Source organism: Leucoraja erinacea, chromosome 9, assembly GCF_028641065.1.
Source record: "Leucoraja erinacea ecotype New England chromosome 9, Leri_hhj_1, whole genome shotgun sequence".
In the NCBI taxonomy this organism is placed as follows: Eukaryota; Metazoa; Chordata; class Chondrichthyes; order Rajiformes; family Rajidae; genus Leucoraja; species Leucoraja erinaceus.
In genome coordinates this window covers 19,958,042-19,982,094 of record NC_073385.1, presented here as the reverse complement: position 1 = coordinate 19,982,094, position 24,053 = coordinate 19,958,042, and the positions used below count along the sequence as shown (strand labels likewise).

At 52.7% G+C, this 24,053-nt stretch overlaps 2 protein-coding genes across 2 annotated transcripts in view; both read left to right on the top strand.

Annotated features, from left to right (window-relative positions):
* The window catches only part of LOC129700593 (nesprin-2-like), a 27,897-nt gene extending 26,518 nt beyond the window's left edge, over positions 1 to 1,379 (top strand). Inside the window, 2 exon segments of the mRNA XM_055641211.1 lie at positions 1 to 130; positions 1,295 to 1,379. The exon segment at positions 1 to 130 is cut by the window's left edge and continues 9 nt beyond it. Of these exon segments, the coding sequence (XP_055497186.1) occupies positions 1 to 130; positions 1,295 to 1,379 (215 nt within the window).
* A 131-nt stretch (positions 1,380 to 1,510) lies between these two features.
* On the top strand, positions 1,511 to 12,432 carry LOC129700081 (nesprin-2-like). The gene is made up of 8 exons (XM_055640264.1): positions 1,511 to 1,636; positions 2,840 to 2,967; positions 3,266 to 3,474; positions 4,090 to 4,293; positions 7,893 to 8,021; positions 8,636 to 8,830; positions 11,847 to 11,896; positions 12,149 to 12,432. Coding segments are annotated over exons 1-8 (1,161 nt in total). The 5' UTR covers positions 1,511 to 1,634; the 3' UTR covers positions 12,393 to 12,432.
* The last annotated feature ends 11,621 nt before the right edge of the window (positions 12,433 to 24,053 follow it).

Genomic DNA, 24,053 nt, shown 5'->3' with positions numbered 1-24,053 from the left:
GTCTCACACATCTCGGCAGCCCTCAACCTCCTACTCCTGTCTCTTCAGATGCAGAGGTGACCGACAGCCCTGAAGACATTGTGACACTGACGGAGACCACGCTGACGGGTAGGAAGCCAGCGCTGCACGGGTTAGAGAGAGTTAGAGATACAGATTCAGGACGGAGTCCACACCGACCAGTGATCACCCTGTACACTAGCACTATCTTACTCACTACGGACAATCTACAACTTACTGAAGCCAATTACCCTACAGACCTGCACATCTTTGGAGTGTGGGAGGAAACCGGAGCGCCCAGAGAAAACCCACGCAGTCACAGGGAGAACGTGCAAACTCCATACAGACAGCAGCCGTAGTCAGGATTGAACCCGGGTCTCTGGCGCTGTGAGGTAGCAACTCTACCGCTGGACCACCATGCCGCTCCTTATCTCCACCCACGCATACTATGTAGACCATCGGTTTCCCCTTAGATCCCATTCCCTGGCAGTTATCTTGGGCCATCTGGTTTGCCTGGTGTAGATCATCGAATGGGCGTGAATATAGTCAAGCCAAACCCAATTACAATAGGTAGAGCAAAGGGGGAGATACCGAGTGCAGAATATAGTTCTCAGTGTTTGTGAGGCAGCGGTACTGCCACGGGCTTAAGGTGCGGGGTAAGAGATTTATGAGTGATAACGGGCAACTTTTCACAGAGTGGACTCATAAGAACATAAAGAATAGTAGAATTAGGCCATTCGGCCCATCACGTCTACTCTGCCATTCAATCATGGCTGATCTATCACTCCCTTCCAACCCATTCTCCTGCCTTCTCCCCATAACCCCTGACACCAGTACTAATCAAGAATCTATCTATCTTAAATATATCCACTGACTTGGTCTCCACAGCCTTCTGTGGCAAAGAATTCCACAGATTCACCACCCTCTGACTAAAGAAATTCCTCCTCAACTACTTCCTAATGGAACGTCCTTTAATGCTGAGGCTGTGACCTCTGGTCCCAGACTCTTCCACTAGTGGAATCATCCTCTCCACATCCACTCTATCCAGGCCTTTCACTATTCTGTACGTTTCAGTGAGGTCCCCCCCCTCATCTTTCTAAACTCCAGCGAGGTTCACCAATGAGGCAGATAGTAGTTCAGCTCTCTAGTTGGTGATAGGATGGTTCAGGTTGGTTTGTGCGATGGTCTGGGCTGTTGGCCTTGCCAAGGCAGCGTGAGGTGTAGATGGAGTCGGTGGAAGGGAGGTTAGTTTGTGATGGTCTGGGCTGCGTCCACAACTCTGTGATTTCAAGTGCAGGCCAATGGCACCAGCCCAGAATGCCATGGACAAGGCGGGCAGAATGGCCTGTTTCTCTGACATGAGACTGGACGTTGAGGACTGAGATGGGGGAGGGATCTCTCCCTCACGGTGGGGAAGGGGGTAGAGATGGGCGAGTTGGGGCTGAAGGGCCTGTTTCCGTGCTGTACGGCTCAGTGACTATGCCCCCCGCCCCTCATCTCTCTCGCAGGTGACGGGCAGCCGGAGCCAGACAACTGGCACCCCAGCGCCACATCCGAGGGTGGCAGGACGAGCGGAGACTCGCGGGGCTCGGGCACGGCCCCAGGACTGGCCCCCCACCCTGCTCACCGTCAGGGCTATGTAAGAGAGGGCAGAGCGGGGGAGGGGGGGGGGGAGACCTGTGGGCAACAAGCAATGTCCGTGTCGATCTTCCCTGCCAAAGTTGCAGCTTGTGAAGCCTTCTTCCCCTGGTCCATCGTAAACCTCCCCAGCTTCACCCAGGACCCAAGGCACTGGCCCCGTCTTCACCCAGCCCGCCACTACAGTGGGACGCAACATGGATCCAAGTTCAGCTCCCTCTCTTCCAAGTGCACCCCTGATCCCAGCCCCAAAGTCCCAGCACTTGTGTTCCCCGTCTGCTAACGCCGCTTCTGAAAACTGCCTTCAAATCCTCACAACCGCGTCCTGTCTGAGCCTCACTCTAGGTCTGACCCAGGGGAGTGTGTGTGTGACCCAGGGGGGGGGTGTGTGTGTGTGTGACCCAGGGGGGGTGTGTGTGTGACCCAGGGGTGGGGTGTGTGTGTGTGTGTGTGACCCAGGGGGGTGTGTGTGTGACCCAGGGGTGTGTGTGTGTGTATGTGACCCTGTGTGTGTGTGTGACCCAGGGGATGTGTGTGTGTGTGACCCAGGAAGTGTGTGTTGTGACCCAGGGGGGAGTGTGTGTGTGACCCAGGGAAGTGTGTTTGTGACCCAGGGGAGTGTGTGTGTGTATGTGACCCTGGGTGTGTGTGTGACCCTGGGGAGTGTGTGTGTGACCCAGGGAAGTGTGTTTGTGACCCAGGGGAGTGTGTGTGTGTGACCCAGGGAGTGTGTGTGTGTGACCCAGGGAGTGTGTGTGTGTGACCCAGGGGAGTGTGTGTATGTGACCCAGGGGAGTGTGTGTGTGTGACCCAGGGGAGTGTGTGTGTGTGTGTGTGACCCAGGGGAGTGTGTGTGTGTGACCCAGGGGAGTGTGTGTATGTGACCCGGGGGAGTGTGTGTGTGTGACCCAGGGGAGTGTGTGTGTGTGTGACCCAGTGGAGTGTGTGTGACCCAAGGGAGTGTGTGTGACCCAGGGAGTGTGTGTGTGACCCAGGGGAGTGGTGTGTGTGTGACCCTGGGGAGTGTGTGTGTGTGACCCTGGGGGTGTGTGTGTGTGTGACCCAGGTGTGTGTGTGTGTGTGTGTGACCCAGGGGGGAGAGTGTGTGTGTGTGTGTGACCCAGGGGAGTGTGTGTGTGACCCAGGGGAGTGTGTGTGTGTGATCCTGGGGTGTGTGTGATGGATGTCACTGAATCGTCTGCAGGCCAAGCTGCTGTCGGAATGTTCCGGAAGTGGGGAGGTGGTCCCGGCGGCTGTCCGGTGACCTCAGTGACGATGATTGCCAGCGCCCCCCATCACCGCCTGCGGCCCGTCCCGAGCAGCCCCCCACTGGTGAGAGGGGGTGATGGTGGGGGCGGGGGGGGGAGAGGCTTGGTTGAAGGAGAAGGGGATGGAGGGGGGAATGGGAGGTGGTGGTGATGGGTAAAGGGGTGGGGGAGGGGGAGGCTGGTGGTGGGGTACGGGATAGTGGGGGAGGGGGTGGGGGAAGGAGGGGGGGAGTGGATGAGGTGTGGAGGTGTGGGGGTGGGGAGGGGTGTGGCTACAGATGGGGTGGGGTGGGGTGTGGGCAGATGTGGGGGGGGATGTGGTGGGGGTTGATCTCCCCACACTGACCCCTGTCTCCCCGCAGGCCGGCTGCGCTGGGATCTGCTGCATGCGCAGGCGCTGAGCAAGGAGCTGCAGGTGAAGCAGAACGTGCAGCGGTGGCAGCAGCTGCACAGCGACCTGGACCAGGTGTGTGCGTGGCTGGTCCGTGTGCAGCCCACCCTTCACCGCTACACGGACCCCCGCACACCCACCCTCCTCCTCGACATCCAGGAGGAGCTACACACCCTGGAGGTGAGGAGAGCACGGCAGCACGCAGGGTGGAGAGAGACCCCCCCTCCCCATCCCACCCACGCTCCCGCCCACACCCCCACCTCTCCCTCCCACTCTCCCACCCGCCCACACCCTCCCCCCCCCCCCCCCCACCCCCCCCACACCCCCCACCCTCCACTCCCCCTCCCCCCCACCCCGGCCACACCCTCCCCTCACCCTCACCACCCCACACCCCCCTCCCACCCGTCCCCACCCCACCCCCCCTCCCCACACCGCCCCTACCCCCAACACCGCACACACCTCCCCCTCCCCACCCTTCACCTCGCTCCCCTACTGACTCTCCCCCCAACACCCATCCTTGTGGCAGTGAGGAGTTGGAGCGGGAGGAGGGGGTCCCATCACACACTCAGCCCCAACTGCTAGAGCAATGAGTCTGGATGTTGGGACGTTTTGTTCCAGTGTAATTTAGCTTAGAGATACAGCATGGAAGCTTGTCCCACCAAGTCTGTGCCGACCATCCCGGGGGATTGGGGCTGGGGGGGGCGAGGGTTTGGGGCTGGGGGATGGGGGGGTGGGGGCTGGGGGATGGGGGGGTGGGGGCTGGGCTATGGTGTTGACCACTCTCTCTGGCTCCAGGAGGTGGGCAAGGATGTGGACAAGCACCAGGCCCTGGTGGTGGCGGCTAACCTGAGTGGCCGGGACTTTGTGCGTGCGGGCAGCGTGGAGGCCCGGGAGCTGCAGGAGAAGAAACTGCACAGCGTCAACGGCGACCGGGACAGCACCCCACAGCGGCTGCAGGTGTGCTGGAAGAACCTCCGCAGCGCAGCACTGCACAGCCAGGTACTGCAACACTCACCCTTCCGAGCCCTGACCCTGCACAGCCGGGTCAGAGAACCTGGTGACCTCTGGTGTACCTCTCCACCCTGACCCTGCACAGCGGGGTGACTCGAACCCCAGTCTCTGACCCCTGCTGCCCAGTCATGCACCAGGTCCTTGCTGAAGGCGGAGGGATGGGAGAGGCCACCATTGTTTGTCTTGGGGTGCAGGTGGGCGAGCGAGGGGGGGGGTGGGGGGGGGGGGGGCAGTGGGTGTGGGTTGGGGTGGGGGGAGGGGAGGGAGGGGAGAGGCGTGTGGGCGTTGGTGGGGGGGGGGGGGGGGGGGGGGGGACGGGACACCCAGGCCAGTCCCAGACCAGGGGGTGCACGTTTGCAGGGAAGATTTACGAGGATGTTGCAAAGGGCTGAGCTACAGGGTGAAAATAGGTAATAGGCAATAGGTGCAGGAGTAGGCCATTTGGCCCTTCGAGCCAACACCGCCATTCAATTTGATCATGGCTGATCATCCTCAATCAGTACCCTGTTCCTGCCTTCTCCCCATATCCCCCCGACTCTGCTATTTTGAAGAGCCCTATCTAGCTCTCTCTTGAAAGCATCCAGAGAACCTGCCTCCACCTTCCTCAATTCCACAGACTCACCACTCTCTGTGAGAAAAAGTGTTTCCTCGTCTCCGTTCTAAATGGCTTACTCCTTGTACTTAAACTGTGTCCCCTGGTTCTGGACTCCCCCAACATCGTGAACATGTTTCCTGCCTCTAGCGTGTCCAAACCCTTAACAATCTTATCTGTTTCAATGAGGTTGGGCAGGCTAGCACTTTAGTCCTTGGAGCGCAGGAGGATGAGGGGTGATCTTATAGAGGTGTAAGATCATGAGGAGAATAGTTAGGGTGGACACACACATCCTCTTGGCCAGAGTAAAGGAATGGAGAACCCGAGGCCATAGGTTGCAGGGAATTGTGGACGTGGCCCAGACCATCGCACAAACCAACCTCCCTTCCGTTGGCCAGCAGCATAATCAAGGGCGAGTCGCACCCTGGCCACTCCCTCTACTCCCCTCTCCCATCAGGCAAAAGGTACCAAAGCACACCTCCACATTCAGGGACGGTTTCTTCCCAGCTGTTATCAGGCCACTGAATCATCCTGCCACAAATAGAGAGCGGTACTGAACTATCTACCTCATTGGAGATCCTCAAACTGTCTTTGATTGGACTTTACTGGCTTTACCTTGCACTAAACGTTATTCCCTTTCCTTGTATCTACACACTGGATGACTCGAATGTAATCATGTATCGGCTTTCTGTTGACTGGTTTGCACGCAACAAAAGCTTTTCACTGTATCTCCGTACACGTGACAATAAACTAAACTGAAAGTTTTAAGGTGAGGGGGGAAAGATTTAATAAGAATAAGTGATAGTAGTGGAATTAGGCCATTCAGCCCATCAAGTTACACTGTCATTAAACATGGCTGATCTATCTCTCCCTCCTAACCCCATTCTCCTGCCTTCTCCACATAACCTCTGACACCCGTACTAATCAAGAATCTATCTATCGTTGGTTACACAAAAAAAAGCTGGAGAAACTCAGCGGGTGCAGCAGCATCTATGGAGCGAAGGAAATAGGCAACGTTTCGGGCCGAAACCCTTCTTCAGACGGTTAAAGAATCTATCTATCTCTGCCTTAAAAATATCCATTGACTTGGGATCTCATTGAGGACAGAGGCAGGTGAGAGGTTAGAAGTTGGTATGGAGGGTGGTGTGGGAAAGGTTTGTGGACAGAATAGGCAGGTGAAAGGCGGAGAGCGAGGTAGGAGGGTTGGTTTAAACTGCACGTATTTTAATGCAAGAGGCCTGACGGGTAAGGCAGATGAGTTTAGGGCATGGATAGATACGAGCGACTGGGACGTTGTAGCCATGACTGAAACCTGGTTAAGGGAGGGGCAGGACTGGCAGCTCAATGTTCCGGGGTACAGGAGCTTCAGGAGAGACGGGTGAGGGAAAAAGAGGAGGGGAGGTTGCATTGTCGGTTAAGGAGGATGTCACGGCTGTGTTTAGAGGTGACATTATGGACGGTTTGTCTAGTGAGGCTATATAGGTGGAGCTGAGGATCCTCACAGGGATGATCACCTTGTTGGGGGTGTACTACAGACCCCCAAATAGTCAATGGGAATTAGAATGTGCCGGGAGATTGCAGACAGCTGCAGGTCAAATAAGGTTGTTGTAGTAGGGGATTTCAACTTTCCCAATATAGACTGGGAAAATCATAGCGTGAAGAGTTTAAATGGGGTGCAATTCCTCAAAAGTGTTCAGGAGAGTTTTCTCAGCATGTATGTGGAGGCCCCCACAGGTGAGAGGGCAACGCTGGATCGAGTATTGGGAAATTGGGATGGGCAAGTTAATGGAGGACCCTTATGGGACCAGTGACCACTGATTAGATTTAAGATAGTTATGGATCGGGACGGAGAGGGTCTGTCCCAACGTTTAAGAAACAGTTAGACAGTTACATGGATAGGACAGGTTTGGAGGGATATGGACCAAAAGCAGGTAGGTGGGACTAGCGTAGCTGGGACATGTTGGCCGGTGTGGGCAAGTTGGGCCGAAGGGCCTGTTTCCACACTATCACTCTACGACGTACAACGTGGAGAAAGAGATTGCGAGAGGGTGAGAGGAGAGTGTTCCTCATGCACACGGCCTTGGAATCACTTTATTATTGTCATGTGAGTGACAAACTGTGTGATCCAGCCAAACCACACTCTACACAAGCACCAGCGAGCTATACATAGTACAACAGGTGAAAAGTACCAGCGAGCAGAGTATATTAGACACAAACAACTGCACACTTGGTTGTTGTCACCTGTACCGGGGTACAGTGAAAAGCTTTTTGTTGCCTGTTAACCAGTCAACGGATAGACTACATGATTACAAACAAACCATTCGCAGTGTACAGATACAGGATAAAGGGAATAATGTTTAGTGCAAGATAAAGTCCGATTAAAGATCGTCCGAGGGTCTCCAATGAGAAAGATGGTGGCTCAGGATGGCTCTCTAGCTGGTGATAGGCTGGTTCTGTTGCCTGATAACAGCTCATGGAGTCATAGTGATACAGTGTGGAAACAGGCCCTTCGGCCCAACTTGCCCACACCGGCCAACATGTGCCAGCTAAACTAGTCCCCACCTGCCTGTGCTTGGTCCATATCCCTCCAAACCTGTCCTATCCATGTACCTGTCTAACCATTTATAGAGTGATACAGTGTGGATACCATTCTCTATTTGGTGAAAGGATAATAGCTGGAGGTGTGTGCTTCACACTGTACCTCTTGCCTGATGATAGGGGTGAAGAGGGAGTGACCGGGATGAGACTGGTCCTTAATTGTGCTGCTGGCTTTGCCGGGGCAGCGTGATGTGTAGATGGAGTCGAGGGAAGGAAGGTTGGTTTGTGAATGTCTGCCTGCATCCACAACTCTCTGCAATTTCCTGTGGGGGACAGCCAGAGTAGGTGAGGGGAGAGAATGGCACACGAGTTTACCCCCACTCTGTGTATGTGTCTTCCCTCCCCTCCCCTCCCTGTGCATCTACCTCACCCGTGCTGCATATGTGCCTCACTGCAGGACCTGCAGCAGACCACGCGCTCGTTGCTGCTGTGGCTGGCCGAATGTGAGCGGCGGCACCGGCTGGTGCAACTCACCGACCCCACGCTCAGTCCACACACCCTCACCCAGTACCACAAGGAGCTGCTGGTAAGTGTGGCCCCCCACAAACCCCCACACCCGCCCCCATGCAATCTCCCCCCCCCCCGCCCCATGCATTCAATCCCCCCCCACCCATGCAATCTCCCCCCCCCGACCCATGCAATCTCTCCCCCCGACCCATCCTCTCTCCTCTCCCCCCCGACCCATGCTTCTACCTTCCCGACCCATGCAATCTCCCCCTTGTATCTCCCCCCCCTCACCTCTCTCTCCACTCCCTCTCTCTCTCTTTCACCCTCTCTCTCTCTCCCCCTCTCTTTCCCTCTCTTGCTCCTCTCTCTCTCTCCCTCTCTCTCTTTCTCACTCTCTCCCTCCCTCTCTCCCTCTCTGTCCCTTTCTCTCTTTCTCTCTCTCTCTCTCTCTCTCTCTCTCTCTCTCTCTCTCACTTTCTCTCACTCTCTGTCTGTATTCTCTCTCTGTCTGTCTGTCTCTCTCTCTCTCTGTCTCCCTCTCTCTCTCTCTCTCTCTCTCTCTCTCTCTCTCTCTCTCTCTCTCTCTCTCTCTCTCTCTCTCTCTCTCTCTCTCTCTCTCTCTCTCTGTCTCTCTCTCTCTCTCTCTCTCTCTCCTCTCTCTCCCCCTGACCTCTCTGTTTCTCCCTGGTGCAGGCTGTGCGTGGGGAGGTGCAGTGCCGCCAGCATGCCGTGCAGCGTCTGGAGGGGCTGTGCCGGCAGCTGCTAGAGCCAAGGAGCAGCGGGGAGCCCGAGCCCCGGCCCTGCACAGACATCCACACCCTGGGGAATGGCCTGCGGCTTCTTCACACCGCCCTGGACCAGCAGCTGCAGGCCCTCGACACTCGCCTGGTGAGTGGGCACATGCCTGGTGTGGGAGGGGGTGGGGGTGGGGGCTGTGGGCACATGCCTGGTGTGGGGGGGGTGGGGGCTGTGGGCACATGCGTGGTGTGGGAGGGGGGGGGGGGGACTGTGGGCACATGCCTGGTGTGGGGAGGGGAAGGGGTGGGGGCTGTGGGCACATGGCTGGGTGTGGGAGGGGGTGGGGGCTGTGGGCACATGCCTGGTGGGTGGGAGGGGGGGGGGGTGGGGGCTGTGGGCACATGCTGGTGTGGGAGGGGGAAGGGGTGGGGGCTGTGGGCACCTGCCTGGTGTGGGAGGGGGGGAGGAGAGAGGGGCGGAGTGTGGATGTGGAGAGTGGGGGGGGTGGATGGCCAGTGGTGTGGGCGGGAGGAGGGGGGAGAGCGGGGTTTGGAGGGGGGGGGGGTGTGGACAGCTGGCCAGTGGGAGGGGTTGGGGGGATACAAGGAGGGTGGAGCAACCAGGAGGGGGGCAAGTGCTTTATGGTTCACACGTAATAGGGGTAGAATGAGGCCATTCAACCCTGCGATTCCACTACGCCGTTTAATCATGGCAGATCTCCTAATCGCATTTTCCTGCCTTCTCCCCATAACCCTTGACACCCGTTCTAATCAAGAATTTGCCTATCTCTGCCTTAAAAATATCCACTGACTTGGCCTCCACAGCCCTCTGTCTCAATGAGTTCCACAGATTCACCACCCTCTGAATAAAAACATTCCTCGTCACCTCCTTTAATTCTAAGACTATGACCTAGAAACATAGAAAATAGGTACCGGAGTAGTCCATTCGGCCCGTCGAACCATCGCCACCATTCAATATGATCATGGCTGATCCAAAATCAATACCTGCTTTCTCCCCATATCCCTTGATTCCGTTAGGCCTAAGAACTCTCTCTTGATAACGTCCAGTGAATTGGCCTCCACTGCCTTCTGTGGCAGAGAATTCCACAGATTCGCAACTGGTTGAAAAAGTTTTTCCTCATCTCAGTACTAAATGGCCTACCCCTTATTTTTAAACTGTGACTCCTGGTTCTGGACCCCCAACATTGGGAACATTTTTCAAGCCTCTACCCTGTCCAATCCTCAAAGAATTTTGTATGTCTCCATAAGATCGCCTCTAATCCTTCTAAACTCCAGTAAATACAAGGCCAGTCGACCCATTCTTTCATTATATGGCAGTCCCGCCATCCCGGGAATTAATCTGGTTAACCTACATTGCACTCCCTCAATAGCAAGAATGTCCTTCCTCAAATCTCCTTCCAAAATTGCACACAGTATTCCTGGTGCGGTCTCAACAGAACCCTGTACAACTGCAGTAGGGCCCCCTTGCTCCTAAACTCAAATCCTCTTCTTATGAAGGCCAACATGGCATTAGCTTTCTTCACTGCCTGCTGTACCTCCATGCTTACTTTCAGTGACTGATGTACAAGCACACCCAGATCTCGTTGCACCTCCCCTTCTCCTAATCTGACACCATTCAGATAATAATCTGCCTTCCTGTTCTTGCCACCAAAGTGGATATCGTCACATTTATCCACATTAAACTGCATCTGCCCACTCACCCAACCTATCCAAGTCACCCTGCAACCTCATAGCATCCTCCTCGCAGCTCACACTGCCACCAGCTATGTCATCCGCAAATTTAGAGATGTTACATTTAATTTCCTCGTCTAAATTGTTAATATATATTGTAAACAACTGGGGTCCCAGGGTGGAGTCTTGCTGCACCCCACTAGTCACTGCCTGCCATTCTGAAAGGGACCCGTTAATTCCTACTCTTTGCTTCCTGTCTGCCAACCCGTTCTCTATCCATGTCAATACCCTACCCCCAATACCATGTGCACTAATTTTGCCCACTACTCTCTTGTGTGGGACCTTGTCAAAGGCTTTTTGATAGTCCAGATACACCACATCCACTGGCTCTCCCTTGTCCATTCTATTTATTACATTCTCAAAAAATTCCAGAAGATTACTCAAGCATGATTTCCCCTTCCAAATGCGCTGCAATAACATTGTTAATAATCGACCATTTAATAAGCATCTTCCCCACTACCGATGTAAGATAACTGGTCTATAATTCCCCATTTTCTCTCTCCCTCATTTCTTAAAAAGTGTAGTTACATTGCCTACCATCAAGTCTACATGAACTGATCCAGAGTCGAGAGAACATTGGAAAATGATCACAATGCATCCACGATTTCTAGAGCCACCTCCTTGACTCTGGTCCAAGACTCTCCCACTAGTGGAAACATCCTCTCAACATCCACTCTATTCAAGCCTTTCACTATTCTGTATGTTTCAATGAGGTCCCCCCTCAATCTTCTCAACTCCGGCGAATACAGGCCCAGTGCCGACAAACGCTCATCACAGGTTAACCTACTCTTTGCTGGGCTCATTCTTGTATACCACCCATGGACCCACTCCAGAGCCGGCACAATACTCCAAATGCGGCCTGACTAGGGCCGTGTCGAGCCTCAGTGAGTGGGGCCATTGCTGGGCTGATGTGGTGGGGGGGGGGGGGGGGAGAGGCAAACAAGGGGGGCGGGGAGAGGGGGAGGGGGGGGGGAGGGGGCGGGGGGGGGAGAGGGGTGGGTGAGATGGGGGGGGGGGGGGGGGGGTAGTGCAGAGCCTCGACCGGGGGGGGTGGTCCTTGGGGAGCTGTTGCGGGTGAAAGGGAAGTGGGCTGTGGTCACAGCTGTTGTGTCTCCTGCCCCAGGAAGTTGCGTCTGGCATGGCTGGCAGTGAGCTGGACATCAGGGGTGTTCTGAGGGCCAGAACCTCCTTCCCCATCACACTCCGGTGGTCTCCCCCTTCCCCACAGGGCGGCGCTCACTCCACCCCCTCCTCCCCCCCCCCCCCACCCCCCCCCAACCCTCCCCTCCTCAACCTCCCCCCACCCCCCCACACAAACCCTCCCGCTCCTCACTCCTCCCCCCACCCACCCCCCACAGTGCGGCGCTCTCTCTCACCCCCCCCCACAGAGATTCACCGCTGACGTTATTTTACAGGGTCCCAGGGAGATCCAGTCAGCTGATGTACGGCCCGTCTCCATGGAGAGGTGAGGAGGGGAGGCTCTGTTGGACGAGGGGGGCATGTCGACATGGGGGCCCTCATTTCTCACTCTATCTCTGTCACCCTGTATATCACTCTCTCTTTCTCTCCCTCTCTCCCTCTCTCTCTCTCCCCCTCTCCTTCTCTCTCCCTCTCACTCCCTCTATCTCCCTCGCTCTCTCTCCCTCTCTGGGGGGTGGTGTCGATGCTGCTTGTGAATGACCGTCTCTCTCTCGTCTCTCTCTCTCTCTCCCCCCAGGGGCCGAGGCCGTGTTCGGGACAGTTGCAGTGCTGGGGTGCAGCGGCAGGGGAGGGGCAGCCGTGCATTCCTGGGCCGTGTGCTGCGGGCTGCACTCCCCCTGCAACTGCTGGCGCTGCTGCTGCTGCTACTGGCTGCGTTGTTGCCTGCACGGCAGCAACACTACAGCTGCACGCTGGCCAACAACTACATCCACTCCCTCCACCCCGCGCTGCGTTACACCAACGGCCCCCCTCCAACCTGACACCCCCTACTCCCCCCTCTCCCCACCCTCTCTCCCTCCCCTTCCCCTCTCCCCTCCCTCTCTCTACCCCCTCTATCTACCCCCTCTCTCTACCCCCCTCTCTCCCCCCCTCTCTCCCCTCTCCCCTCTCCCTCTCTCTCACCCCCCTCCTTCTCCCCCTGTCCCAGGGTGTGCTTGCGTCCACCCATCCCCCGCACAGCTGACACACCCAGTGTGATCACTCACTACTGTAGTGAGTGTGGAGTTGAACCTTGTGGGATATATTGATCAGTGAGCGATTTCTATTGTACAGTTTGAGATTTTTTTAGTGTAGAATCAGGGATATTCTGGGTTCCTGGTGAACCGTCCCATCGTGCGGCACCAGTGTGTGTCTGACCAGGGTTGTTGTACCCACCTCAATAAACCTGCCAATGACACAACCTTGCAGCTCACAGCCTCTGGTGATGGTGAAAGTGTGTCCACAATAATGCCCAGTAATACCCCCCCCACACAGTCCAGCCCCCTCACCCCCCCCCCCCACAGTGCAGAGCCCCCCCCTCCGTCCCCCCCCCAGTGTGGAACTCCCTCACCCCCCCCCCCCCCCACAGTGCAGAGCTCCCTCACCCCTGCCCCCCCCCCCCACAGCTGCAGAGCTCACGTCACCCCCCCTGCCCCCCCCCCACAGTGCAGCTCCCTCAGCTCCGTCACCCCCACCCCTGCCCCCCCCCCCCCCCCCCCTGCCCCCCCCCCCCCACAGTGCAGAGCCCCCCCCCCTCACCTCCGTCCCTCCCCCCCCCCCACAGTGCAGTGCAGTGCAGAGCTCCGTCACCTCTGCTCCCTCACCCCTGCCCCCCCCCCCCCCCACAGTGCGGCCACCTCACCCCCCCCCCCCACAAGTTCCGCTCCCTCACCACACCTCCCTTACTGCCAGAGCCCCCCCCCCCCCCACACAGTGTGGAACTCCCTCCCCTTGCCCCCTCCCTCCCACAATGCGGCCTCCCTCACGGCTCCCCCCCCCCCCCCCCCCCCCCCCACAGTGTGGCCCCCTCACCCCCCCCCCCCCCCCCCCCCCGCAGTGTGGCCTCCTACAGCCACAGTGGGGCGCTCCCCAACACCGCAGCTCGGGGGTGGGTGTGGAAGGAAGGACATTGCTTTGTCCAGTGTTTGGTGATCGTAGCTGGATGAGGCTGAGCCTGTGTGTGTGGATGTGATGTTCTCACAGCCCACGTACCATCAATCTCTGGTGATTTACAGCGCCCTCTGGACCAAGCTCTCAATCCTCAATCTCCAGTGGATTTAAGTTCAGCTCCAAGCTCCCCGGGACGGCGCGGAAGCTTTGTTACAGCCCAGATGCTGCAGTCTGCCCCCACACAGGCATGGGAGCAAGTGGACACTGGCTGGTGGGGCTGGAGGACAGGCCTGTCCACACTGGGGCCATGCTGATAGCTGACACGGAGGGACATCCAACATCCCAAGATGGATGGCTGCATCTTGGCTCCGTGTGTGGACTCAGTCTAACGACACTACCAGCCCCCGCCAACACAATCCAGAAAAACTTTTAATAAGCAAATCTATCACTAGATTTTGTTGCTGTAATTGAATTTTGGGACATGAATGATGGATTTAATGGGAAGCAGGTTTTACAGATGGTGAATTGGACAGAGTCAAGCGGGCGGGGGGGGGGGGGGGGGGGGGGGGTTTAGAGGGAGACTGCAATCCTTTGTCTCTCTGATACACACACACAGAACCAGCCCTGTCCTCGTTACAAACGAAAGGCTGAGATATTCACACTCCTTCCTCCTCCTGGGGAAGGTTGTTTCATCTGTGGTGAGGGGACTGAGGGCAGCACTCGCTGACACTGGTGAAGATTTGCACAGATACAAAGCCAAGGTCAGGCTGCATGTGGAGTATTGCGTGCGGTTCTGGTCGCCCCATTACAGGAAGGATGTGGGGGCTTTGGAGACGGTGCAGAGGAAGTTCACCAGAATGATGTCGAGTTTAGAGGGTTTCAGCTCCAGGGAGAGGTTGGGTAGACTCGGATCATTTTCCCTGGAACACCAGAGGCTGAGTGGAGATATAGTAGAAGTTTATACAGTTATGGGAGCAGGCATAGACAGGGTAGACGTGGGTGTTTTTACAGGGGTGAAAATTGCTATCAAAACATGGGGTTACGCAATTTCTTGGTGCCATGCGCGCGCACACACTCACACACACACACGTGAGGCTTCGGCCGTGGGCCCTATGGACAGTAACATCGGGTGTTGACCTGGTTGGTGCATCCACGATTTCTAGAGCCAGCTCCTTGAGTACTCTGGGATGCAAACCATCAGGCCCTGGGGATATATCTGCCTTCAGTCCCAACAGTTTATCTAACACCATTTCCTGACTAATGTGGATTCCCTTCAGTTCCTCCCTCCCACTAGATCCTCTGTCCCCTGGTATTTCCGGGAGATTGTTTGTGTCTTCCTTAGTGACGATGGAACCAGACGTTTAACTGTTCTGCCATTTCTTTGTTTACCATTATAAATTCACCTGTCTCTGACTGTAAGGGACCTACATTTGTCTTCACTAATCTTTTCCTTTTTACATATCTAAAGATGCTTTTACAGTCAGTTTGTATATTTCCCGCAAGCTTTCTTTCATGGTCTTTTCTCTTCTAAATTAAACCCTTTGTCCTCTGTTGAGTTCTAAATTTCTCCCAGTCCTCTGGTTTGCTGCTTCCTCTGGCCAATGTATATGCCTCTTCCTTGGATTTAACATTATCCTTGATTTCCCTCGTTAGCCACGGTTGAGCCGCCCTCCCCGTTTTATTTTTTCAACAGACAGGGATGAACAATTTTTGGAGTTCATCCATGCGGTCTTGAAATCTTTGCCATTGCATCTCCACCGTCAACTCTTGAAGTATACTTTGCCAGTCTATCCCAGCCAATTCCCGTCTCATACCTTCAAAGTCTCCTTTATTCATGTTCAGGACCCTAGTCCCTGAATTAACCGTGTCACTCTCCATCCTAATGCAAAATTCCATCATATTATGGTCACTGTTGCCCAAGGAGCTTTGCACAACAAGATCGCTAACTAATCCTTCCTCATTACACAATACCCAGTCTAGGATGACCTGCCCTCTAGTCGGTTCCTCTACAAACTGGTTTAAAAACAGGTACTGTAATATTTAAGAGACATTTGATCAGATATGTGATAGGAAAGGTGTAGGAATATGGGCCAAATGCAGGCAGATGGGACTAGTGCAGATGGGGCGTCTGTCGGCATGGATGATTTGGGCTGAAGGGCCTGTTTCTATGCTGTATGATTCCTGTACCCTAAATTGGATAAGAACAGCCACACAGCACGTAAACAGGCCCTTCAGCCCAACTCCTCCATGCCGACAGATGCCCCATCTACACTAGTCCCATCTGCCCATGTTTGGCCCATATCCCACAACCTGTCCCGTCCATAGTTGGATAAGTGTTAAAGGGATGTTGTCTCCACAGTTTGTGCGTCTATTCCCAGGGTGTGGTCAGTGTTTAATGTCCGGCTGTTAAGTGATTACATTCCCCTTGATTCAACATTGGTGGCTGACAGATTATTGGACAGACCGGTGGATTGGTTCAAGGAAGGCCACGTCTTCCTAATTAGATTCAGATTTTATTTAATAAAGGCTAATAAAATCATGAGGGGAATGCACAGTGTTTTGCCCAGAGCAGGGAAGTCAAGAACCAGACGTTCAGCAGGTTAGACAGCATGTCTGGAAAACATGGATAAGGGGTCGGGACACTTCTTCAGACTCCGTTTCTGTTTGCGACACAAAACGTCACCTGCCCATGTTCCCCAGAGATGCTGCCTGACCCACTGAGTTACTCCAGCACTCTGAAACGTCACCTATCCGTGTTCTCCACAGATGCTGCCTGACCCACTGAGTTACTCCAGCACTCTGAAACGTCACCTATCCGTGTTCTCCACAGATGCTGCCTGACCCACTGAGTTACTCCAGCACTCTTTTTGAGTTTAAGGTGAGAGGAGAAAGATTTAATAGTAACTGGAGGGACAGATTTTTCACACAGAGGGTGGCAGGTGTATGGAATGAGCTGCCAGAGGAGGTGGTTGAGGCATGGACCATAACACCATTTAAAAGATATTTGCACAGGTACATGGCTAGGAAAAGGTTTAGAAGGATATGGGCCAAACACGGGCAGGTGGGACTATTGTAGATGGGACACCTCTGACAACAGTTTTCTCCAGCAATATATAGAGAGCAACACTTGGATCTAGTTGGGAAATTATGAAGGGCAAGTGAATTAAGTGTTTGTGGAAGAGCCTTTTGGGACACAGTTTAATTAGGGTTAAGATAGTTATGGATATGGACAGAGAGGGCCCACGTGTTAAAATGCTCAACTGGGGTAAGGCCAACTTTGAGGGTATGAGAGAAGGTCTCGCTCAAATTGACTGGAGCAGGTTGTTTCAGGGGAAAGGAACCGGCCAAGTGGGATGTTTTTAAAAGTGTGCTGATGAAAGCTCAGGATGTGTACGGCCCCGTTAGAGTGAAGGGCAAAGCAGGCAAACATAAGGAAGCTGTGCTGGTGAGGGAAATTAAGGCATTGGTCAAAAACAAGAAGGATGCATGGGACAGGTATAGACAGCTGGGATCAAGTGCATCCCTGGAGGAGTTTCGGGAACTAGGAGTGAAGTAAAAAAGATCACAGAGGCAAAAAGAGGCCAGGAAATAGCTCTGGCGGGTAGCATTAAGGGCATGCGTAAGAGATTTTATAAAAACATAAGGGGGAAAAGGGTAACGAGAGAGAGAGAGTGGGACCTCGCAGGAATCAAAGCGGTCACCTCTGTGTGGAGCCACAGGAGATGGGCAAGGTCCTCAATGAGTATTTCTCCTCTATTTATCGAGGAGAAAGGCAGTAGGACGGAGGAAATTGTTGCAGTCACTGGAAGTGTCTTGAGAGCAGTCAGTGTTACCGTCAAAGAAGTACTGAAGGTGCTGTCGTGTTTGAAGTTAGACAAATCTCCAGGGCCTGATCAGATATATCCAAGGACATCTGATCCATCTGGGAAACTAGAGAGGAAATTGTGGGAGCCCTGGTTGAAATTTACGAGTCGTCTTTAAATACAGGAGAGATGCCGGAAGACTGGAGGGTGGGAAATGTTGTACCTCTTTTCAAGAAGGGCTGCAGGGAAAATGCTGGGAACTATAGGCCGGTGAGCTTAACATCTGTAATTGGAAGGTTACTGGAGAGTATTGTGAGGGATAGGTTATACATGCAGTTAGATGGACAAGGGCTGATTATGGATAGTCAGCATGGTTTTGTACGTGGGAGGTCGTGTCTCACAAATCTGATTGAGTTTTTTGAAGACGTGACCAAGAAGATTGATGAGGGCAGAGCTGTAGATGTATATATGGGCTTCAGTAAGGCGTTCGACAAGATTCCATATGGTAGGCTGCTCTGGAAGGTTAGATCCCATGGGTTCAAAGGAGAGATAGCTGAATGGATAGCAAATTGGCTCCATGGAAGGAAGCAGAAGATGATTGTGGAAGGTTGCTTCTCGGACTGGAGGCCTGTGACTAGTGGTGTGCCTCAGGGTTTGGTGCTGGGCCCGTTACTGTTTGTCATCTACATCAATGATTTGGATGAGAACATACAGCGCAAGATTAGCAAGTTTGCTGATGATACAAAAGTGAGTGGTTTTGCAGATAGTGAAGATGGTTGTGAACGATTGCAGCAGGATCTGGATCGATTGGTCAGGTGGGCGGAGGAATGGTTGATGGAATTTAATACAGAAAAGTGTGAGATGTTGCATTTTGGGACGTCGAACAAGGGCAGGACCTACACAGTAAATGGCAGGCCTCTGGGTAGTGTTGTAGAGCAGAGGGATCTAGGAGTACAGGTGCATGGTTCCTTGAAGGTCGAGTCGCAGGTAGATAAGGTGGTCAAAAAGGCTTTGGCACTTTGGCCTTCATCAGTCAGAGTATTGAGTATAGAGGTTGGGAGGTCATGTTGCAGTTGTATAAGACGTTGATGAGGCCGCATTTAGAATATTGTGTTCAGTTTTGGGCACCATGTTGTAGGAAATATATTGTCAAGCTTGAAAGGGTACAGGGAAGGTTTATGAGTATGTTGCCAGGACTAGAGGGTGTGAGCTATAGGGAGAGGTTGAGTAGGCTGGGTCTCTATTCCATGGAGTGCAGGAGGATGAAGGGTGATCTTATAGAGGTGTATAAGATCGTGTGAGGAATAGATCGAGTAGATGCACAGAGTTGGGGAATCGAGGACCAGAGGACATAAGTTTAAGGTGAAGGGGAAAAGATTAAATAGGAATCTGAGGGCTAACTTTTTCCCACAAAGGGTGGTGGGTGTATGGAACAAGCTGCCAGAGGAGGTAGTTGAGCAGGGACTATCCCATCATTTAAGAAACAGTTAAACAGGTACATGGATAGGGCAGGTTTGGAGGGATATGGACCAAATGCAGGCAGGTGGGACGAGTATAGCTGGGACATTTTGGCCGGTGTGGGCAAGTTGGGCCGAAGGGTCTGTTTCCATGTTGTATCACTCTGACTGATAGCATGGCTGGGTTGGGCCAAAAGTCCTGATTCCATGCTGTTCCATTCCATGACGAGGTGACTGAGAGGGTGAATAGGGTCTGTGCATTCAATGTAGTTCACATGGAATTCAAGGAGACTTTGACAATGTTCCAAAAAGCTAAGGTCCGTGAGATTGGATCAGATTGTTTCAGTGATAGGGAGCAAAGAAGATGTACCGGGCTCGTTTGTTGCACAGAGGGTGGTGGGTGCCTGGAACGCGCTGCCGGGGGTGGTGGTGGAGGCAGATACGATAGTGGTGTTTAAGAGGCTTTTAGATAAGCACATGGTTATGGATTACGTGGCTATTTGGCAGCACTGCGCCACAGACCCAAGTTCAATCCTGACCTTGGGTGCTGTCGGTGTGAAGTTTGCACGTTCTCCCTGCGACCACGTGGCTTTCCTCCAGGTGTTCCGGTTTCCTTCTACATCCCAACGACATGCGGGTTTGTGCGTTAGTGGGCCCCTGTAAATGGTCCAATTTACATAGAACGAGTGTGAGTTTAGAGACACAGCGTGGGAACAAGCCCACTGACTACGTCAACTATCGATCACCCGTTCACAATCTACCGGTGTGGGCAAGTTGGGCCGAAGGGTCTGTTTCCCTTTGAGTATAGGAGCAGGGAGGTTCTACTGCAGTTGTACAGGGTCTTGGTGAGACCACACCTGGAGTATTGCGTACAGTTTTGGTCTCCAAATCTGAGGAAGGACATTATTGCCATAGGGGGAGTGCAAAGACGGTTCACCAGACTGATTCCTGGGATGTCAGGACTGTCTTATGAAGAAAGACTGGATAGACTTGGTTTATACTCTCTAGAATTTAGGAGATTGAGAGGGGATCTTATAGAAACTTACAAAATTCATAAGGGGTTGGACAGGCTAGATGCAGGAAGATTGCTCCCGATGTTGGGGAAGTCCAGGACAAGGGGTCACAGCTTAAGGATAACGGGGAAATCCTTTAAAACAGATGAGAAGAACTTTTTTCACACAGAGAGTGGTGAATCTCTGGAACTCTCTGCCGCAGAGGGTAGTCGAGGCCAGTTCATTGGCTATATTTAAGAGGGAGTTAGATGTGGCCCTTGTGGCTAAGGGGATCAGAGGGTATGGAGAGAAGGCAGGTACGGGATACTGAGTTGCATGATCAGCCATGATCATACTGAATGGCGGTGCAGGCTCGAAGGGCCGAATGGCCTACTCCTGCACCTAATTTCTATGTTACCTCAAAAAAGTGACAATAAACTAAACTGAAACACTAGTTCTACCTTATCCCATTTGCTCACCCATTCCCGACACACCAGGGGCAATTTACAGAGGCCATTGAACCTATAAAACTGCACGTCTTTGGATGTGGGCGGAAACCCATGTGGTCACAGGGAGAACGTGCAAACTCCACACAGACTGCACTGAGGTCAGGATTGAACCTGGTTCTTTGGCGCCGAGAGGCAGTGGCTCTACCAGCTGTGTCATGCTGCTGGGATATCAGTGATCAGCATGGACTTGACGGCCCAAATGGCCTGATTCCATATTTTTTAATATGGAACATATATTCCCATCAGGCAAAAGTATAAAAGTGTGAATACGCCCGCACACCTCCAGGCTCAGGGAGAGTTTCTTCCCAGCTGATATCAGGCAACTGAACCGTCCTTCTACAACCAGAGAGCAGTCCTGAGCTACAGTACTATCTACCTCATTGGAGACCCTCGGACTATCTTTGATCGGAGTTTATCTTCCACTAAACATTATTCATGTTATTCCCTTTATCTTTACACTGTGGACGGCTCGATTGTAATCATGTATTGTCTTTCCGCTGACTGGTTAGCACGCAACAAAAGCTTTTCACTGTACCTCGGTACACATGACAATAAACTGCAATATTAAACACAAAACAAATCACCAGGAAACGAGCAAGGTCTGAAGAAGGGACTCGACTCGAAACATCACCTTTTCCTTCGCTCCATAGATGCTGCCTCACCCGCTGAGTGTCTCCAGCATTTTTTATCTATCTTCGATTTTTCCAGCATCTGCAGTTCCTTCTTGAACAAGGCCCATTGGTGAGGACGTTAGCAGTGTGAGTGTGGAGCTAGTGAATGTGAGTGAGGCTTCAGAGATACACCGCGGAAACCGGCCCTTCAGCCCATCGTCCATGCCGACCAGCGATCACCTAGTACAGTAACAATATCCTACAACTAGGGACAATTTACAGAGCCAATTAACCAACAAACCTGCACGTCTTCAGATTGTGGGTGGAAACCGGAGCACCCGGAGAAAACCCACGCAGGTCACGGGGAGAAAGTACAAACTCCGTACAGACAGCACCCGTAGTCAGGATCGAACCTGGGTCTCTGGTGTTGTGAGGCATCAACTCTACCGCTGCGCCACCGTGCCGCCTTGAATGGATTTGGCTCGGAACAAAATCATTGGTGAACACAAGAAGGGGGGAGAATGATGGAATATGAGAACAAATGAGCACTTTAGCCCGAGGTGGGTAACTCGCCAGGGACCGAGGAGATGCTTCCTGAGTTGTGATCGGAAGCCAGGGAGGGGAATACTGGCACTCCAAGAACCTGAAAGGGAATCTGAAGTAGGGTCCTGACCCGAAACATCACCCACACATGTTCTCCAGAGACGCTGCCTGACCCGCTGAGTTACTCCAGCACTCTGTCTTTTTTGTTAAGCAGCACCTGCAGTTCCGTGTCTACAAATAGTTTTAAGTCGTGGTTGTGCAGCGGGGCGGTGCAGGATGTGTGGATGAGGACAAATGTGGGCGTTTACGTTGCAGGGGCAGTGGAAATGTCAGGTAATTGTAGACCTGTGTGTCTCACAGCGGCAGCAGCAGGGGCACTAATGCAACAATAATCCAGATGGAGGAAAGATGTTATTAAGTGGAAAGTGCAGGAGAGATTCACCAGGATGTGGCCAGGACTGGGGTGTCTGAGTTCGAAGGAGAGATTGGATGGGTTGGAGCTTTTAGTCCCTGGAGGGAAGGAGGCTGAGAGGCGAACTTCTAGAGGTTTATGAAGTCATGAGGGGTATCTGATCAGGTTGAATGATCGCAATTGTCAGACTTCCGAATGGATCCTTAATCAGCTAGGGGCAACTTTTTCACTCAGGATGCTGGGTGTATGGAACGAGCTGCTGGAGGAGATAGTTGAGGCAGGGACTATGACAACATTTAAAAGACATTTGGACAGGTACATGGATAGGAAAGGATTAGAGGTATATGGGCCAAAGGTGGGCAGGTGGGACTCGTGTCGATGGGGCATCTTGGTTGGTATGGACAAGTTAGACAATAGACAATAGGTGCAGGAGTAGGCCATTCGGCCCTTCAAGCCAGCACCGCCATTCTTGAAAGTATCCAGAGAACCTGCCTCCACCGCCCTCTGAAGCAGAGAATTCCACAGACTCACAACTGTGAAAAAGTGTTTTCTCGTCTCCGTTCTAAATGGCTTACCCCTTATTCTGAAACTGTGACCCCTGGTTCTGGACTCCCCCCAACATCGGGAACACGTTTCCTGCCTCTAGCGTGTCCAACCCCTTAATAATCTTATATGTTTCAATGAGATATCCGCTCATCCTTCTAAACTCCAGAGTGTACAAGCCCAGCTGCTCCATTCTCTCAGCGTATGACAGTCCCGCCTATCTACACGTTTCCGTGGTGTATGACTACTAAACAATTCACCTCTACCCCATTGCGGACATTGGACTTTGTCTGTGGAACTGATGCGCTACAATGCTGAGAACTATATTCTGCACTCTGTATCTTCCCCTTTGCTCTACCTGTTGTACTGGAGTTGGACTTGATTGTATTTATGTGTAGTATTATCTGATCTGTTTGGATAGTGTGCAGAACAAAGCTTTTCACTGTACCGCGGGATAGGGTAATATAAAACTAAGGGACAAAGTTTTAAGGCGAGAGTGGAAAGATTTAAAGATACCACTGAGCTGAAAGTGTGAAGAGGAGATTTACAAGGCTATTGCCAGGACTCAAGGGTCTGAGCTATCGGTAGGCTAGGGTCTCGACCTGAAACGTCACCCATTCCTTCTCTCCAGAGATGCTGCCTGTCCCGCTGAGTTACTCCAACATTTTGTGTCTATCTCAGGCTTTGATTTTATTCCTTGGAGGCTGAGGGGTGATCTTATACAGGTGTATAAAATCATTAGGGGAATAGATAAGGTGAACTCACAGAGTATTTTACCTTGGTTAATATAACCATATAACCATATAACAATTACAGCACGGAAACAGGCCATCTCGGCCCTACAAGTCGAACAGCTTTTTTCCCTTAGTCCCACCTGCCTGCACTCATACCATAACCCTCCATTCCCTTCTCATCCATATGCCTATCCAATTTATTTTTAAATGATACCAATGAACCTGCCGACACCACTTCCACTGGAAGCTCATTCCACACCGCTACCACTCTCTGAGTAAAGAAGTTCCCCCTCATGTTACCCCTAAACTTCTGTCCCTTAATTCTGAAGTCATGTCCTCTTGTTTGAATCTTCCCTATTCTCAAAGGGAAAAGCTTGTCCACATCAACTCTGTCTATCCCTCTCATCATTTTAAAGAACTCTATCAAGTCCCCCCTTAACCTTCTGCGCTCCAGAGAATAAAGACCTAACTTATTCAACCTATCTCTGTAACTTAGTTGTTGAAACCCAGGCAACATTCTAGTAAATCTCCTCTGTACTCTCTCTATTTTGTTGACATCCTTCCTATAATTGGGCGACCAAAATTGTACACCATACTCCAGATTTGATCTCACCAATGCCTTGTACAATTTTAACATTACATCCCAGCATCTATACTCAATGCTCTGATTTATAAAGGCTAGCATACCAAAAGCTTTCTTTACCACCCTATCTATATGAGATTCCACCTTCAAGGAACTATGCACGGTTATTCCCAGATCCCTCTGTTCAAATGTATTCTTCAATTCCCTACCATTTATCATGTACGTCCTATTTTGATTTGTCCTGCCAAGGTGTAGCACATCACATTTATCAGCATTAAACTCCATCTGCCATCTTTCAGCCCATTTTTCCAAATGGCCTAAATCACTCTGTAGACTTTGGAAATCCTCGTCATTATCCACAACACC